This window comes from Alternaria incomplexa (assembly GCF_024043165.1).
Source record: "Alternaria incomplexa strain BMP 0042 chromosome Unknown scaffold_8, whole genome shotgun sequence".
Lineage (NCBI taxonomy): Eukaryota > Fungi > Ascomycota > Dothideomycetes > Pleosporales > Pleosporaceae > Alternaria > Alternaria incomplexa.
Genome location: NW_026249857.1, coordinates 944,621 through 962,460, shown reverse-complemented (window position 1 = coordinate 962,460; position 17,840 = coordinate 944,621). Strand labels below are relative to the sequence as shown.

General features: G+C 53.5%; 7 protein-coding genes across 7 annotated transcripts; 5 read left to right on the top strand and 2 right to left on the bottom strand.

Moving 5' to 3' along the window:
• Positions 1-1,583: 1,583 nt before the first annotated feature.
• J4E90_006118 (uncharacterized protein) lies at positions 1,584-2,514 on the top strand (the record flags this gene model as incomplete). The annotated part of the gene is made up of 3 exons (XM_051435667.1): positions 1,584-1,623; positions 1,712-2,441; positions 2,496-2,514. The coding sequence occupies 3 exons, from the start codon at positions 1,584-1,586 to the stop codon at positions 2,512-2,514; spliced, it is 789 nt and encodes a 262-aa protein (XP_051290525.1).
• Positions 2,515-3,761: 1,247 nt separating this feature from the next.
• On the top strand, positions 3,762-4,930 carry J4E90_006117 (uncharacterized protein; the record flags this gene model as incomplete). The annotated part of the gene is made up of 3 exons (XM_051435666.1): positions 3,762-4,014; positions 4,072-4,560; positions 4,620-4,930. 3 exons carry the CDS (start codon positions 3,762-3,764, stop codon positions 4,928-4,930), a joined length of 1,053 nt encoding a protein of 350 aa, XP_051290524.1.
• A 661-nt stretch (positions 4,931-5,591) lies between these two features.
• J4E90_006116 (uncharacterized protein) lies at positions 5,592-6,908 on the bottom strand (the record flags this gene model as incomplete). The annotated part of the gene is made up of 4 exons (XM_051435665.1): positions 5,592-5,885; positions 5,936-6,090; positions 6,145-6,582; positions 6,641-6,908. 4 exons carry the CDS (start codon positions 6,906-6,908, stop codon positions 5,592-5,594), a joined length of 1,155 nt encoding a protein of 384 aa, XP_051290523.1.
• Positions 6,909-7,775: 867 nt separating this feature from the next.
• J4E90_006115 (uncharacterized protein) lies at positions 7,776-8,866 on the top strand (the record flags this gene model as incomplete). The annotated part of the gene is made up of 3 exons (XM_051435664.1): positions 7,776-7,982; positions 8,037-8,375; positions 8,432-8,866. The coding sequence occupies 3 exons, from the start codon at positions 7,776-7,778 to the stop codon at positions 8,864-8,866; spliced, it is 981 nt and encodes a 326-aa protein (XP_051290522.1).
• Positions 8,867-12,673: 3,807 nt separating this feature from the next.
• On the top strand, positions 12,674-13,985 carry J4E90_006114 (uncharacterized protein; the record flags this gene model as incomplete). The annotated part of the gene is made up of 2 exons (XM_051435663.1): positions 12,674-13,149; positions 13,202-13,985. 2 exons carry the CDS (start codon positions 12,674-12,676, stop codon positions 13,983-13,985), a joined length of 1,260 nt encoding a protein of 419 aa, XP_051290521.1.
• A 560-nt stretch (positions 13,986-14,545) lies between these two features.
• Positions 14,546-15,900, top strand: J4E90_006113 (uncharacterized protein; the record flags this gene model as incomplete). Its single annotated transcript, XM_051435662.1, has 4 exons — positions 14,546-14,602; positions 14,667-14,888; positions 14,951-15,499; positions 15,553-15,900. 4 exons carry the CDS (start codon positions 14,546-14,548, stop codon positions 15,898-15,900), a joined length of 1,176 nt encoding a protein of 391 aa, XP_051290520.1.
• An 860-nt stretch (positions 15,901-16,760) lies between these two features.
• On the bottom strand, positions 16,761-17,789 carry J4E90_006112 (uncharacterized protein; the record flags this gene model as incomplete). Its single annotated transcript, XM_051435661.1, has 1 exon — positions 16,761-17,789. The coding sequence occupies one exon, from the start codon at positions 17,787-17,789 to the stop codon at positions 16,761-16,763; it is 1,029 nt and encodes a 342-aa protein (XP_051290519.1).
• Positions 17,790-17,840: the final 51 nt, after the last annotated feature.

The window sequence follows — 17,840 nt, the reverse complement described above, 5'->3', positions numbered from 1 at the left end:
TACGTGCCCTGAATGGATATGTCGCGCACTTCGATCCCGACTGAGTCGCAGGGAGGAGGCAAAGTGTCCAACACCTGCCATCTCACCGAGCTTGGCTATGCAGCGTAGGTGTGGATGTTTCGGCTGCTTAGAGGGAAGTCTGGAGTGGGGTATTCTTACTAAGTCGACGAAGCGGTCAACACCCGCTAAGCGATAGAAAGGGGTCTATCCAAAAATTAAAGCTAAATGATGGAAAATGAGGGTAGCGTTGAGTTCGTGTATCAGCGAAGAGAACGAACGGTGTGCCTGGATGAGCTGTTTACGCGCTAGCTTCTACTGGCGCCAAGGAATTACGCCGCTAGCTTTTCGTCACCGGTTGACGCACGTCACACTCCTGAACGGCATCTCATCGTCATTCCAGCCATGACAGCGTTGTCGCATCTCCATCGCCGTCAGCTCCGGACGTTCCGCAGATGGTGACCGTTGCCACCAATGCTATGGACCACCCGAGCCACTCACATCACGCACAAGTGCACGAGCGATGTGCTGCTGTCGCGACCCTGCCCAGGTATCCAGACCGTGACAACGACGAAAGTTTTAGAGGAATGCCGTATAGTTGAGCAGAGATTGCTTTGGTGACTTGATCTTGCCATTTCTTATGGATCCCAGACGACGTGCAAAGGCTGATCGAATCGACGGGAAAGCGCGCCGAGCTTACGGCCGACCGCGAAGCATGATGAGCCAGCTGTGTCGGCTAAGAGAAGTCGACTTGGAATTTTGATTGAGAAAAACGAAACCGGACGCTTTCATACCTGCAGTGGTGCGCTCCCACGGAAACTGCACTCTCTAGTGTTCGATACGATGACTGCCTTACCAGCTATACGAGCTCTTCTTCGATCTCGACATCACAACCCACCTACAACGATCATCACCAAGCGCACAGGAAACCCCAAGTGCTTGTGTGCCCAGGTCGCATATTCAGACCAAGAAGTTGAGTGCTTCATATTCTGCGTCTGACGAGAGGATACAGTCTTTGCTCCAACCTTAGCGATACTCATGCGAAGGCGTCATGGAGAACTATACAGTCTGAGGCTTCATGCTCCAAACTTGGCCTTCGCAAGGGGCCGCGTGGGTGCATCGTAGCAACATTGAGCGACCGCGGTCCGTGGGCTGGGTAGTGGGGCGGTCGTATTGCTGTTGGGGTGTTGCCGCAAGAACTACATGGTATGGAGCTTTGGATCGGATACCTTTTGCATATGCACAATCGTTGAGAAGGTAAGGAACGTAGTAACCTGTAAACAGACAATCGGAGAGCGCCGACGCGGAGCATAACGCACGTCCTTCGCTTTCGGATTCTCAAGAGCGCTGGTCGCTCCCTATTGGACGCTTCAAATTTAGATACCCATGCCGGGGTTTTTCATTCTCCGCCTCATGCCTCTCCACACAACTCCGCGCTAGGATCCAGATTTGGGGGCGAAAACAATCAACTCGGTGCGTTTCTGAACACGCCGAGTCAGAAAGCACCGAGGGCATTGCATGATCACGATAAAACAACGTCAAGAACCATGGGATGAAAATTAGCCACGAAGATCACCATATCGAGAATGCTTTCGGGAGTTGCACTAATCACAGAAGCCGGATCTGGTACGTTTTTTTTGTTACTATCTTTGCATTATTATGGCTTGCAAAACGTCTGTAGCAAAGGAGATAGAAGGCTAATACTGCGTTGCAGGCTTCGGCCAGAGCGCCGCATACTCGCTGGCCCGCAATGGTGTTAAACAATTTGCCCTTGTCGACACCAACGAGGCTGGACTGCAAGAGACAACGCAGACGCTAGCATCGCAGTACAAGGTGGCAGACGTGCTGAGTGTCTCCACTCCATGCAGTACGGAAGAGTCCGTCGAGGCTGTCGTTCAACAAGCCGCGTCACGCTTCGCTCGTATCGATTTCGTCATTCTGAATGCCGGCTTCGGTGGGCCCATGGGCGGCAGTCCCGACACGGCACCCGCCGCATTCGATACCCACCTCAAGGAACACGTGACTGGTGTCTGGCTCTGGCATCGGGCCGGGATACGGCAAATGCTGCGGCAGGAGCCGCGCGACTCGCGATATGGCCGTGGCAGTATCGTGCATGTCTGCTCAGTGCATGCCTTTGCCGCTTCACCCCCTCAAGTCGCTGCTGGTGCATATGTAGCGGGTCGACATGCTATCCTCGGTCTGACACGTTCTGAGGGCGTGCTGTATGCACCCCAGCAGATTCGTATCAATGCGCTCTGCCCTGGGTACATCATGTCGCCGCTCATCGCGTCCTCGGAACAGACCAAGGCTTTCATCGATAACCTCGTGCGAGAGCGTGTGCCTGCAGGCCGGCTGGGAGATGCTGAAGAGGTTGCTGATGCTGTTGTGTTCTTGGCTGGGCCCATGAGCAGCTACATGTTTGGTCAGTCATTGGTACTGGATGGGTATGTATTGTTCAATCTTTACGTGAGAAACCATGAAGCGCTGACTGGTGATAGGGGCTATTTGGCTCAGTGAGGAGCCACGATGCTGTAGGATAATAGGAGATAATACATACGTACCTCAACTTCTTGTCGCAAAGACGAACATCATACCGAGAGCATGTGAAATGCTTTCTCCCAATGGTTCAACACATTATTCTTGGGTATAGTGCTAACACAGATTGCCTGCCGCACCGTTGCTCAGCAGTGAGCGCGCTTTGAGACGGCCGATACATGCGCGCACTAGACTGAGATTTGCGCGGACGAGGTCAAGACAAGCTGGCGCAAAAGCCGCTTTCCCGTTGGGCGTTCCATTCGTCCCTTTATCGGGAGAAGATGCGGTAGACGACGAGGATCCAGATGTGACGAGAGCGGCTTCGAGAGAACCTAAGACGGCTGAGAAGCCTGTCAGGCGCAACGTCATCAGTTCGTTGCTGAGCGCATCGGCTTCGTCGGCAGCGAGATCGTAGTTGCCGAGGGAAAACTTCCAAGGCTGATTGGCATGCGGGCTCTCGACAGTGTTGCTGGTGTTGGGCGGGGGTGTAGTTGTAGTCGTGGTGTTGCCGTTGCTGGAATCCGTGGATGCTTCTGCGACGGCCTCTTCATGAAGGTGCCATAATCGACACAGCCAGTCGACCAGATGAGCGCACAAGATGGTGACGGCAGTGAGTGGTAGTCGTTGTTGGCGACATCGTTCGCAGCTCAGTACGGCGAGACATGGTCGTTCTGCCTCTGAGGTGACTTGGAATGCGGTTTCGAGTGGTACTTGCGACGAAGTGGTGTATTCCTCAACGCGCGCGAGCGTTCGCAAAGCGAGAAAAGCACAACCACAGTCAACGCGATGCATCTTCGTTTGGTTATTTGAGTATCATGGAAACAGTCCTGACGGTATAGTCGTGAGAGTTACATCTTATGGCGTCACCTTCGCATGGGAGCCCTGTCACTGTCGGGTGTCGGATGTCACCTACCGAGCTCGGTGTGTTCTGAGTCAAGATCCCGAGGGGGTGGGTACCCGTCAGCCCAGTAAGATACAGTGCTTATCCTCAGGTAGCGGTACTATATCGAAAACTCGATATGGTATAGCATCGTTCAAACGCTCAACACCAATAATGCGCCGAAGATCTTGAATGGTACCGGGCTGACTGTGTTCGGAAGTACAAACAACGTAGAAGAACTGATTATTTGCACCACTCCATCACCCCATCACCCCATTATCCAAACCTTTCGCAGACTTGATCTCAGTGCTGAGAATCTTGCAACACCCTCGTATTGTATTCACCCAACATGGCTCCTTACGACAGTCCCGCAATTGCCGCAGGTTCCACCGTCCTTGTAACAGGGGCCAACGGTTTTGTTGGCGCTCACGTCACAGACCAGCTTCTCCAGCAAGGCTACAAGGTGCGAGGCACAGTGCGCGACGCCAGCAAGCACCAGTGGCTCGTAGATCGTTTGTCCCAACAGTATGGCGATAACAAGTTTGAGCTCGTGACTGTCAAGGACATGAGGGAGCCCGGCGCGTTCGACGACGCGGTGTCAGGTATTCCCACCGCCTAAACACAACACCGTTTCATCACTGACAAGTCTTACCGTCCAGGTGTGTCCGGTATTGTGCACGTTGCCTCAGTACGGGACATGGGTGTCACACCAGACGAATTGCTCCGAACCACCGTGGCCGGAACTCTGGGTTGTTTGGAGGCCGCAGCCAAAGAGCCCAGTGTGAAGCGCTTCGTGCTGACGTCGTCTTCAGCTGCGGTCCGCTCGCTGCAAGCATACCGAGGGACTGACACAGTGTCTGCGGACGAGTATGACGAGCAGACGCTGGCCTTGTCTAAGAACATTCCAGATTCGCTTCCACCGATGCATAAGTTCATGATCGCGTACTTTGCTTCTAAGGTCGCGGCCGAACAGGCATTCTGGGAGTGGATCAAGAACAACAAGTCGCACTTCTCTGCCAACGCAGTGCTGCCTTGCACTATCTACGGCAGTCCGCTAGACGTGGCCCACCAGGGCTTTCCGTCTACAGCGCGTATCCCGCTCCAGATCTTGGACGGCGATACTGACTCCATCAAGCATGTACAGCGTTGTATGCAACCCCTGCTCTTTCCAAATGTGCAGCGCAAACAACAGCTAACACTAGCGCAGTTTACTATGTCCACGTTCAGGACGTCGCTCGTCTTCATGTTGCCAGCTTGATCAGCCCAGCCGTTAACAACGAACGCATCTTTGCTTACGCTTCGTCTTACTCCATCAACGAGTTCTTCGACATCTTTGCGAAAGTCGTCCCAGGTTACAAGCCGCGAGACAAGCTCGATGGTCTAGATTTTCCGCTGGCGGAGATCGGACCGCGAGCTAGAGCAGAAGCACTGTTGAAGGAACTTGGCCGGCCGGGGTTCATGGGGCTGGAGGAGACAATTACTGATAGCGTGAAGACACGTATCAATGCTTCTTCGTAGCTTTAGCGGACGATAATGGAATAGTGTACTGCAGTTCGCACTTGAATGCCAGTTGAAGAAGGCGAAGCAACGGATCTTGCCGAGTGCCTTCGTATCCTCATGAGTACTTGCACGTGTGCTATGCGATGATAAGATAATGACGTTAGATCCGGGGTTGCTCCGGGCAGAAAGAAGGTGTTGTAGATACCCAGGTACCTAGGTACTCACGATACAGTACTGTGCGATGACGAGCGATCGATGAGGCTCTCGCACTTGGAGTCGTCCCCTGACCCACTCGGGCCGAAATCTCCAAGCGGGGCACTACGCTCTTATTGGCTACCACCGCGCACGTGTCGTGAACTCCGAGCTTCCAGCGGCGGCCCCCACAGGACCTGCCTCTTCTCCTGTCACTTCAGCGGTGTCGCAGATTGAGCGGCAAACATCCCATCAACTTTTGCATCCGATCCATCAACTGGCGGCCTTGCAATAGCCAATAGCACAGGGCAGATTTGATGGCGACAGAAACAACCAAATTTGCACTTAAGTAGACATCAGATTCGGACAAGAAACAAAAGAGATCAGATTACTTCATACAAGGATGGAATCCCACCGCTTTTCCTTCGTACACTAACAAAACAAAACGCCGTTCCCACCAGAATTACTATCTGAAAACATCATCCGCTCATGAAGACTCCTCCTTCGCCTCCTCCGCCAACGCCTCGCGCATCGACTTGCTGTTGGGGTCGAAGTAGGGCTTCTCTCCAATACCGCACACGCGGTATCCGAAGCGGTTGCCGTGGTCGTCGTAGTCCATGGTCGCGTTGTGTACCATGCTGCGGTTGTCCCAGATGGCCATGTCGTTTGGACCTTGCCACCTGAAGCGGCACTGCAGATCGTGGTTGCGGAGTACCATGTCCATCAGCCAGTTCAGGATCATGTCGCTCTCTGGCTGAGTCAGGCCGTTGATAGACTCGGGCTGTTGTCTAGTTAGTGGATATATGGCTTGGATGCTGGAGCTAGACGTACGTATGCACCAATGGAGAAGACACTCTTCCATCCAGTGACGGGGTTTGTGCGGATGACCGGGTGAACGGCCTTCAGAGGGTTACCGGTGTTTTCAGGGTGGCCACGCGCCTCTGTGTAGACCTGGAGCTTCGAGTTCTTGATGATCCGTTCGAAGACTGCGGAGAGACTTGTTAGAGGGCACGAAGTTCGCTAGCAGCTGGCAGACTTACATGGTGCGGTGTAGTTTGCCGTCTTCCCTTCAAGCATCTTCCGCATGGGCTCGCTAATGCGGTCATAGACCTCATATCCAGATGCCCACAATGTGTCTCCTCCACAGGTGGGTAGCTCCACAAGTCTCAAGCATGTGTAGTCGGAAGGCACCTGCTCGGACTGGATGTCGCTGTGCCACGACTCAAGCGCCTGTCTTACATTTCCTAGGTCACGAGGTACGGCCTTGCCGTGGGCCATGATTCGCTGACGGGAGTTGATGGTGCTGATGTGCAGGTCGTTGCCACCCATCGGGGTGTTGGGGTTGAGTACGGGGTGTATGTGCAGGGTCGACTCCTTCGGCTTTCCCACTAGTTCACCCATACGTTGGATGAGCTGCTTCTGGAGATCGTTGGTCATGTCGTTCTGGTTGCGGAAGAAGACGACTCCACGTCGCGCGACTAGAGAGAACACATTCGTCAGCTCTGTCTTCTCGAAGGTAGCGGCTTGCGCGCTTACTCGTGATGGCGAGGTCTCTGAGAAGCTCATCCGAGTTGGGTGCGTTCAGCATCTGAACGAGATTCGCCTCTGGGAACTCGGTGCCCACTGTAGGCGTAACTAAGAATTGCTTCAAAGGCTTGAGGACGCCCTTCAGTTTCTGTGGCTTCGGGAACGGTGTCTCTTGAGCATATCCTCTGCGCAGGCATGGTGAACGAGCTGGTTGCAGTGCGGCGAGACGGAGCGCTGGCGCAGCGCGGCAAAGCAAGGTACTGGCGGTTCTCGACATTGTGACTGATGAGGTATCTACTGACTGAAAGCAGAGGATAATGAGAAGCAAACGACGATTGATTCTATGAAAGCAGTCTAGCTACTGTAATAATAGATGCCATGGGACCCCATCTGGACTCGGATAACCGAAGAGACCGAAAAGTCGGCGCATTTTGCTTACTCTACTGTGGTAGCCGGGGCATATGTTCGATGTGGTACGAGCCATGAACCACGATCACCAACATATCAACTCACACAGCTATTTTGAAGACGTCATCGTTTCTGCCTCATATCCATGCATACTTCACTCAGGGTGCTGCTTTACCTAGGTAGGCTTAACTTTGTACTCGCAATCTGGGAAATACCGCGAGTACAGTATCTCTAGTCTACAATCCACGTGCGGACAGCATGGGAGAGCGAGCCTCATCGGTGATGCACGAAGACCCACAGTGGCCGGTTGCGTGTCGTGGCTCGGAGCATTTGTGGAACTTCGGGCCGAGCCCACTGCGGGATATTTTGAGTACCTGAACAGCGAGTACACACCCGATAGTCCACTACCGGCAGTTGCGATCGCGTACCATGCCAATGTTTTCGTTACTCACCGAAGGCTCAATCGCTGGATCGAATCGATCAAAGATGGCACTACACTACTTCGGCCGGCCTTCTCAAACACCGAGAATGGCATAGTATGCTGAAGCTGGATCTTGTGTTTTCGGCAGTTCGCGTGCGTTCAAGAGGTGTCGTTTCTGTCCATAGGCATATACTCTCCGTGCAACTTGAAGGTTTTATCCTGGAACTTACAGACTTTGCACGGGATTAAGCTTTATAACCTCTTTCTTTCTCCTTTCCAGCCACATTCCAGAGAATACAACATCACTTAGCAGCTATGGCAAAAAAACTAGCTGTTATCACGGGTGCGACTGGCAACCAAGGTGGTTCCATCGCTCGCGGGTTGCTCAAGTCTGGTGACTGGCAGATCCGCGCAGTGACCAGGAATCCGAGCGGAGAGAAGGCCCAGAAGCTTGCTGCCGAGGGCATGGAGGTCGTTCAAGGAAGTTATGACGATGAAGAGTCTATTAGGAAAGCCTTCACAGTGAGTCTTCATTGTCTTCGCTAATGTCATTATCAAGAACTGACATGGAGGAAGGGCGCGCAAGCCATCTTCGCCGTGACTCAGTGGTGGGAACCTTTCTTCAAAGGCGCCAGTCAGTCTGAGGCCGGTGAGATCGAGAAGCGCGATGGCATCATGCTCGCGAGATTGGCCGCTGAAGTAAAGACATTGGAGCATTACATTTGGAGCACACTTCCTGCGGCAGACGAAATCACCAAAGGCAAATTCCCTGTCCCTCACTTCGACTACAAAGCCAAGGTCGACGATCACATCCGGAAGAACATGCCAGAGCTGGCGGCTAAGACCACCTTTCTCATGTTTGGCTTCTATCCGTCCAATTTTGCTTTCTTCCCCATGTTGAAGCCACAGCCAGTGGTAAGTGACCATCTTTAACATACGGCTTGTTAACTTGACTAACAAATGTCCGTTAGGCCAGTGCGCCGGGTAAATACGTTTGGATGGTCCCGTCAACTCCATCCACCGTTTACCCCATGGCCGGTGACATGGCCAAAGACCCAGGTGTTTGGGCGCGCCAAATCTTGGCGAACCCCAAGTTGACGCATGGTAAATACGCCGGTGTCTGCACCGAGGTTCTGTCCCTTGGAGAGGCGCTCTCGCAGTGGGAAGAGGTCTCAGGCAAGAAAGGCGTATACGTGGAGTGTAAGCCAGAAGTTATCGGTAGTTTGTTTGGCCTGGCCGGAGAAGAGGCTGTCACAGGTGTTGTGTTTGGTGAAGCAGTGACGGACTGGTTTGGGCATGTTAAGGAACAGGGTCTTTTCATTACTAAGGAGCAGTTGGGTATATCGCCCGATGAGGTTTCCAACTTCAAGCAAGCTCTTGAGGCGGTAAAACCATTCTTGGGCTGAACAGTACTTGTATTTCAAGCCTTTAACTACTCTTGTGTTCACCCAGTCTATATTTGGCAAGCATCTACTTGCGTGGTGAATGAAATTGCAGAAGGTGTGAGTATTTCGCGGTCTACATGAGTCCAATCTTTACGACAGCGGCCTAAGTGTGAAGTGAGGGCCAGCCAGATCAAGGGTCAGCATAAACGTCTTCTATGTGCATTACCTTCAAGGTTATCCGGAAAGTGAAGCAACATAGCAAATACACAAACCGTAGTCAATTCGAGTCGGCTGTTCTCGTTCACTGAGTAAGACGCCAAATCTTACTGTCGTAGTGATAGCCGATGTCTCCATCCACATCCCGAATATCCTTTCCTTGACGAATACTTCACGTGATTAAGTCAAGAAGACCAACAGTTTGAAGCCCTGCGATCGAAGGTGCGAGAAGAGTTGAACCGGTCCGTTTCGAATGGGTTGATCAGGGCGCCTTCGCCTCTTAAAACAACAAGTCTCCACTACCCACGCAACGAGCGGGTCCTCGGAAAATCATCAGCATCCAAAGCAGGTTCACGTACCCTGAACATGCGAGTCAAACATCGAGCCCCTGTGTGTATGCGCTGGTATGAACGACGAGGCTGTGGGTGCAGCCGAAAACGGCCCTTTGTATATGTCCCCTTCGCCCGCCAGTCTCCACGAGAGCCTGCTCGTGCACCCAATTGGCTCAACGTACCGAAACTTCGGCCCGAACTCTATGAGGCTTTGGCTATTGTATATCTTATCTCTGAGAAGCTCTTGATGCAACCGAACAAGGCCCTTCTCAGAACACCTTCCCCGTTCGCAAGTCTCCACGCGGTGCTGCCAAGTTGAAGGAACGAAGCACGAGCGCAATCTAGCGGTACGGGCCTTGAGAGTGCGTCAATTTCGATAGTGTTAGGTAACGTGGGATGTATGATGACTTTTCATACGACGACGTTGCTCTGTTGAACTCCGCAGCAGTCTTTTGGTCGTCAACGAAGGCGCCAGGGTAGTGGAGAATCGGTACCCGATCTGGATGCATGCTGCACCTCCGGTGATGAGCCGAGCGACACTGTTGCATGCATCGCCTCGAGCCATACCATATCCCAGGCATATGATATGCATTGATTTGGACGCAAATGACACATATCCCGAGGACGTTGGAGGCTACACCGTTTTTCGTGCTGACATGTATGACATGCATCGTTCCGAGCCGTGCTTTAGTGTAACCACGATCAGCTCTCGCTATGTTCTTACAATTCCAGTACTATGGTACGACCCAAAAGGCCTATGTATAAGCCGGAAGTGAGAGCCCGTCTTACTTACTATGTAAAGAAGCAGGTGAGCCCTGGAGTGTATGTCGGATGTGGGCCACTGGCAAGGGTCTGTTGCAGCTAAGCCGATTGGGATGCTTAGTTCACGTAAGGTAGTAACGCTTAGGGTCTATCCGAAGTCACCCCAGATCGCGAGATCTTACCTGAAAGGTGTATCCACACACACAAAGCTTTTGCATACCATCACAGTACCAAGGCAGTTCGAGGTAGTCTCAGCGCGTACGTGTTATCAGCTGAAACCGATCCGAAGTCCCTCCAGATCAACAGCTCTTAGCGGCCCCACCCAGGATACTCTGGTCTGATAGTATGGCCGGTATATGTATCGCAACATCGCTATCGCCTTCTGGCTACCGAAACAAGCGTCAACGTTGAATAAAGTATGCAAGACAACGATTCCAGCGCCAAGAGCAGCGCGCCAGCGCCAAAACCCACCAAGTACCGCCTTGCCTGTGATAGCTGTCAACACTCCAAGATCCGATGTGATCAAGAGCGGCCGAAATGTCGCAGATGTGCGAAGAAAGGCATAGAGTGCGTCTATAGCCCGGCGCGACGAGCTGGGCGACCGCGCACTCGCAACAACAGCAAGAGCTCCACCAGCGTCACTACCAGCGCAACTGCGAGCCAGAAAGGGTATCTGACGCCCATGACGGAGACCGGCATTACCATTCCGACCTCAGGTGAGGTGTCGCCATTTGCTCCATTCAGCCTGGCATCCACCTCAGAGAACTGCTCCAGCTCCAGTTCCAGCTCCGACTCCAGCGCATCCACCATTCCCGGCATGGCGCAATCTACGGACTTATCGAGCCCCGATCGGATGGAATTCTCGCCATATCGACATTCAGACGACGATTTCCTGCAAGGTCTGCCAGATTTCATCGGTTCGCAATGTGGCACACCCAAGCAAACAGCCAATTGCTATTACCCAATGTCTCCCGATTTCCACATTGCTCCTGAGCTTCTCGACATGGGGTTCTGTGGAGCGCCATGGGAGCAGCAGCAACGAGAGCATGAACAACACCAGTCCGATCCTTCGACCATGCTTCTTGCCGAAGGGCTACCGTACTTTGGTTTGCTGACCCCAGACGGTCATCAGCCATGCTATCATCCGGATCAGCAATATGCGAACACGCCAATGCCGACCACAAGTAGCAAAGGCTTCGATAACTGCGGCTACGTGGTCCCTCCACAGCAGCAAACACATCCACAATTCCCGCAACCCTCAGACGACATCTCTCTTTCGCCTAAGTCATGCAACTGCGTGCCCACCCTCCTCGATCACCTATCTACATCCTCGTATTCGCCCTCCTCCTCACCCATCGCCTCCACCTCAGCCGCGCTCTCCACCTCGAGAATGCTCATAACCTGCTGTTGCAACACGATGGCGTGCCCGAACGCATGTTCGACGCGCCCTTCGACTGCGCTCGTCATCTGTGAGGCTATCGACCGAGCACTAGTTTCGCTCAAACTGGGCGGCACTTCCCTCTGGACACCAACGCTGGCATCTTCACCAAGTTGCGACAGTGGCGCATCTTCACCACCGTCTTCATCGTTATCGTCATCAAGTACAACAGGTGGGACTTCAGTGATAGACGAGGAGCACGAGCCGCTACGCTGCGGAACACTGCCGATCAGGGGCGCCGACCGGCGGGCCGTAGTGCGGGTGCTACTAGTGAAGCGAGTGTTGGAGGCCCAGCGGGTCCTGGAACGCCTAAGGGATGCCTTATTGTCGGGTTTACTAGTCGATAGGGAGGCGGCGGCGGTGAAGAATCCTCTTCTGGCACTGTGTGCGGATGTTGCGGGGGAGTTTGCGACGAAGGTGGCGGAAAGGGTGGAGACTGTCAAGCTACAGATGTAATGGGTAAAGACTGGCGCAGGGAGTATAGGAGTCATTGGCCTATGACTGGGCAGGCTACAATGACGGGATCTCTTTTAGTTGTCGATAGTTCATCAAGCGATTGCGTTTTGTGGCGTTCGTGCCATCTTCCATGAAGTCAACACTGCTATTGCATCCTGTTCTGCCCAAGGTGACGCCATCTCCCGTACACGTACACTACTCTTGCTCATTGTGAAGTTCAGGTTGCCTAAACACGTATGCATAGCCATGACGATAAGCTCTGGTTGCTTCACGATTTTCGTGGGTGAGACGCAAGATAGTCCTCCATAGGTCGATGGCTCGGTTTGTTTTCTCTTTCGGGGGTTACTATCAGCCAAACGACAACAGATAGCGCGGTGTTTTCGAGTCCAGATCTTCAAACAGTCGTCACTACTAAACCACGTTACCACTCCTCCGGTACGACGATCTCGGCCACCGATGATACGAACGACCCTCAATGATTCACAATGTACCGAAGAAGCACAGGTAACGTCGAGTTGTGTCTGTGCTTCAAAATACGTATAACTTCATAGTTCCTGGTCGCAGAGTCTTGTATCTCATCATCAACGACCTCTACACCAATTCATCAGTGAAGAGTCTACGACCATGTCTGCCATTCCGTTTCTGTCTGAACCTTCAGATGCAGCTTATGACGAAAATGTCGAAGCCGACAACATCCTTGATGCTCTCGAAAGTCTGGCCGCCGGCCACATCCCCGCCTCTCTTTACAAAGACGAGGAAAAGCGACTTCGATTTCTCGAAGCTGCCAGGATGGCCTCTCTCAAGCTCGAGCAACCATGGGACACTATGCAGCGTCTGATCTTTTGCGCACTGCCACCCAACATGGTACAAGTGGGCATCGATCTGGGGCTGTGGAGACTCCTTGCTGCGCGGCAGGGTACGGCGATGAGCGTGAGTCAATTGGCTGCCCAGTTGGGCGCTGAGGAGGCACTGCTAGTGCGAGTGCTACGATATGCAGCAACGCAGTGGATGGTGGAGCAAGTCGGAGTGGAGACGTACCGGGCCACAAACATCACGCGATACCTAGCCATGTCAGGGCTTGAATCCGTGATCTTCCATGTGTGAGTACCACTGGACCTTGATTCTGAGGCTTGTAACTAATTTACTTTGCAGAACAGAGAGGAATATCGCAACGTACAATGCGATACCAAAGTGGATGGCGGACAATGGCTACAAGCAACCGCTGGACAACAAGCATCTTCCGTTCAACTTGGGCAAGAACACGGACCTGCACTTCTTTGAGTGGCTATCGCAGCGACCCCGTCATCAACAAGCCTTCAACGAGTACATGTCGTTTCAGCGAGTGGGGCAGAAGAGCTGGCTCGACGTGTTTCCGCTCGAGAAGTACGTGCACGGCTCCACTACGGGAGATAATCACCGAACTCTCTTCGTGGACGTCGGTGGCGGATACGGACACCAGGCTAGGGAGGTGTTGAGGAGATTTCCCCAGCTGCAGGGACGTGTTGTGCTGCAGGACACGCACGCGGCGGCCATCGATTCTGCAAAGAGTATTGAGGGACTGAAGGTTGTCCACCATGACTTCACACAGCCGCAGCCAGTCAAGGGAGCGTGCGTCTACTACCTACGCAACATCCTGCATGACTGGCCTGATCAGGCCTGCTACAACATCCTTTCTCAACTCAAAGACGCTCTTGCTCCTGACTCAGTCATCTTGCTGGACGAGCTTGTCATCCAGGATGAGGGCGCGCACTGGTACGGCGCATCGTTTGATTTGCTGATGATGGCCAATTATGGGGCACAAGAGAGGTCATTGGCTAAGTGGGATCGTATCTTGAAGGAAGTTGGGCTGGAACGGAAGATGTTTGTGCCGTACAGCATGCAGGGAGATGGCGTTCAGGTAGTCGGGGCTCGAACAGCGGTGCATGAGAAGTTGTGAATGTATCTTTTAGCGATTTTTGGTTGGTGTTCATTGGCACGAGAACGGTTGTATACAATGTCGCCCCTTGGTGTGGACCTGGTCAGGCCGGGATGCCTAATGAGAATTTCGGTGCTTCTTCGCCAAGACATCTCCGTATCGATAAGCTCTCCCCAAAACTGTTCCGATAGCCGGAACGTCTTTCCGAAACTGCACGCCGGCAAAGGCCATCTGCGCAGTGATCATGAGCAATAGTTGCTTGCATTTTCGATCATCGGCAGGTTAGCTCGTATTCCATCTCACCCCGTGGCGATTATGTGAGGGAAAAGCGACGTTACTCAAACCACCGCAGCGCGCGAGCTGCGATATTCGGTGGATTTTGGTTTACCCCGGATTCCGACTTGCCAAATTGGTCCGCGAATCGCGACACTCTCGCGATCTAGACATGGGGCTTTGCACAGTGACATGCAGCTTGTATGTAAGCTAACAAGCGCCCCATACTTTTGGTCATTGTACAACTGCAGTCGCGATATCGTGCGCGCAATACTCATCTCATACACACATCGTTCGCCATTACCACCATGTCAAGCAACTTCAAGATTGAGCCATTGGTCCATCCTTCGGGAAAGACTTGCAAGGTACGAGTTGAATCCATGCATGAGCGCTCTTCTTGCTTTCAGTCGCTCACATCTTTCCTCTTAGTTTGGAGCCATCGTCACTGGTCTCGACCTGAACAAGTTCACGGACGAGACGGTAGCACAGCTGCAGAAAGCCACCTGGGAGCACAAGCTTCTCATCATCAAAGGCCAACATGACCTGGAACCGAAGCGTGGCTGGGAGCTGCTCCAGAAGCTCGACCCGGACTCTTGTAAGATAGACAACACCACCTTCGCTCGCGCGTTCTACCCCAAGGATGGTATAGTGGTAAGTCCAGCGACAGAACTTCCGCCACTGCAAAGTACGACGGAGCGCTGATGGATGATCAGGCAGCGATCAACTATGTCGAAGTCCCTGACGCAGGCGCCTTTGTCTTCATTGGCAAAGGCCCCCAAGACGACCCGCGCTATGGCAAGCCAGGCCTAAACATGGGCGCTACCAACTTCAACCAATACTACTGCAAGCCGCTTGCAGACGAAGATTTCGAGGCTGGAAAGACTCGCTTCCACTGGTGGCACGTGGACGGCACCTACTGGAAATACGATCCCCCGACCTTCACCATGCTCCGACCCATCAAGTTCCCTACAGAGGGCAAGGCGACACAGACGGTGGAATGGGCCGACGGCTCGGGTCAGAGCATGGAAGTAAAGCCAGGACGCACGGCGTTTGTGGATGTCGAGCAGCTGTATGAGTCGCTGAGCGACGAGGAGAAGCAGATGGTGGACCACAGCTGGGTTGAGTACATGTACTGGCCGTACGAGAAGATCAAGGGCTGCCGCGGTGCACCAAATGGTCTGGGTGTAGCGAGCGAGGGCAGGGAGTTGCCAGACGAGGAGGTGGAGGCGCATGAGGAGGGAAGCAAGGAGTGGCAGAAAAAGGTATGCCTGCCTATACAACAGACTCAAGGGATCTGGTGCTAATACCGTTGTAGCTCCCGCTGGTATGGGTCAATCCCGTCACTGGCAAGAAGTCGTTCCAGTGCCAGCACAACCTCGCCCGCCGGTTATTCATCCGTAAGGGTCCGAACGACACTCCAAAGGTCATAGACGACTTGGGCGAAGTCAGGAAGTTCCTTGACAGCTTTCAAGGGCGCATGATCAAGCCTGAGCACATCTGGGTCGGACCTGAGGAAGAGCAAGACTTGCTTCTCTTCCAGAACTACGGACTCTTCCACACAAAGATCGATTACCCGGCAAGTTGGGGTGTCAGGACGGTGCACCAAGGTTGGTTGCCTGGCGGTAAGCCGCCCGCTGGACCTGTGCCGATTCCAGAGCTTTAGATAGAGACTGTGGCGCCCATACGTAGTTGCTCAAACCAAGAGGTTCTTCAAGCATCGTTGATCGCGTCCCTTCTCCCAATGCCCAGTGTGATGACTTCCAACGAGTACGTCATGATTATTTGTCTCAATCCTCACGTCGTAACTATTATTCCGCCGAATGGTTCGTCGCGTCCGACGCGGTCCGATCGAGGGCCTTGTTGCTGGCCAGGGTATGCGTTGGGTGATGCATGTTTGCGGTCCGAACGGCGCTATAGTGGGAGGTGTCGTCATTCTCCCGAGGTCGAGTACATCCTTGATCGCGCGTGTCACGCCCGTCGCGCTGGGAAGGAGTGATGGGTACTTCCCACGTTCCTGCCAGACGCCAGCCACGTTGACGGCCCGTGGCGCGCGTTCCGACGCCAAGGCGCTAACTCTGTTCCGTCTCCATACAGCTCTCAGCGCCCACAGCGGCCTCCCCAATCAACAACAATGACCATTTGTCACACTCTCTGTGACTGACTGCGGCTGTGTACCTTGGAGCGATGCGTATCTAAGGACGGCGGCGATAGACAGTATTTTGCTGCTTGGTCCATAAGTCGCATCACTTATCATACGCTATTCAATGGAAGTTGTTGAGCCCTCGAATTCGATCGTTTGGATCAAAGTACATTCTTCTCTATATGCAGAAGCTATCGATCACTTAAAAGCACATATCCTGTTATGAAAATTCATCCTTTCCACATTCTGACCAGAAATCCTTCATGTCATCGAATACCAGATTCGTAAGTTCGTTATGTTCGCGAAGTCTCTGTTTCGAGAGCACTTCTTCATACGGGTGTTGAACGCATTGCGGAAGCTGCAAGCAGCGATCCGTCGCATACTCACATCCTCGCCATCAACAGCTCGCCGATCAGACCAGTCACCAGAACCCCACTGACCCACCACTGGCTGTAGACGAAGAAGTCCTTACACCTGGCTGGGTTCCAGACGTCGAGCCGAGCCAACATGAAAAAGGCAGCGAAGGAAGACACAGCGGCGCTAGCCATGAACGGACCGCGCATCAGACCACCACAGGTCACGGTCGCCCACAAGAAGGCAGCCATGGCGCTCGCGATGGACAGCAGGAACACCTTGGGGTAGTGGCGCACGGCTATAGCCAGCGATCCCACCCCTGCGTTCAGGTCATCTCTGATGTCCTGGAAAGCGTAGACGGTATCGTAGGTGATGTTGAAAAGAGACTGGCAGGCCCACATGGCGAGTAGAGCCTTACTGCGATCCTCCACGTTGAGCTTGTTCGTCGAGCTTGCTGGGTATGGTCCATCAACGACAGCAGCATCGACCAAGTAGACGGCCCAGCCCACACCTCCGCCAAGGCAGAGTTGTGGGAAGTTGCTGAAGCGCTTCATGAAGGGGTAGACGAGGGCGAGGAAGGTGATCCAAACGGCGTGTTCACTCGCGCGGGCGGGTAAGGTAGCGTTGATTAGGACGTGGCGCGATGCGACAAGGAAAAGGGTTGTAGCGAGCGCTTCTGGCGTGGTGATAGCACCGCGGGCGAGCGGCCTCTTCTTGCAGCGCTCGACTTGCCGGTCAAGGTCTTGGTCGACTGTGTCGTTCCAGGCGCAGCCGAAGCTACGGAGGATCAGGACATCGAGCATGAAGATGCCGCTCAGCTTGGCCCAATCGGCTGGGTCGAGGGCTGTTGGGTTCGTCAAGTTGACCGAGTAGAGGAAGCCGATGAAGTAGGGGAAGGCGGCGCCCAACAGTCCGGCAGGCTTGGTGAACCGCGTGAGCTCGAGGTATGGGCGCAAGGACGTCTTTCGTGGCACATCTTTGGATCGTGACCCGATGACCGTCAGTCTGGGAGGTGCGGTCTCCACGATGGTCTGGGTTTGAGTTTGCTGGGTCGACATGTTGCTTGTACCTCAACCACGATACGCAGGTCTCGAAAGAAAGTTTTGCAG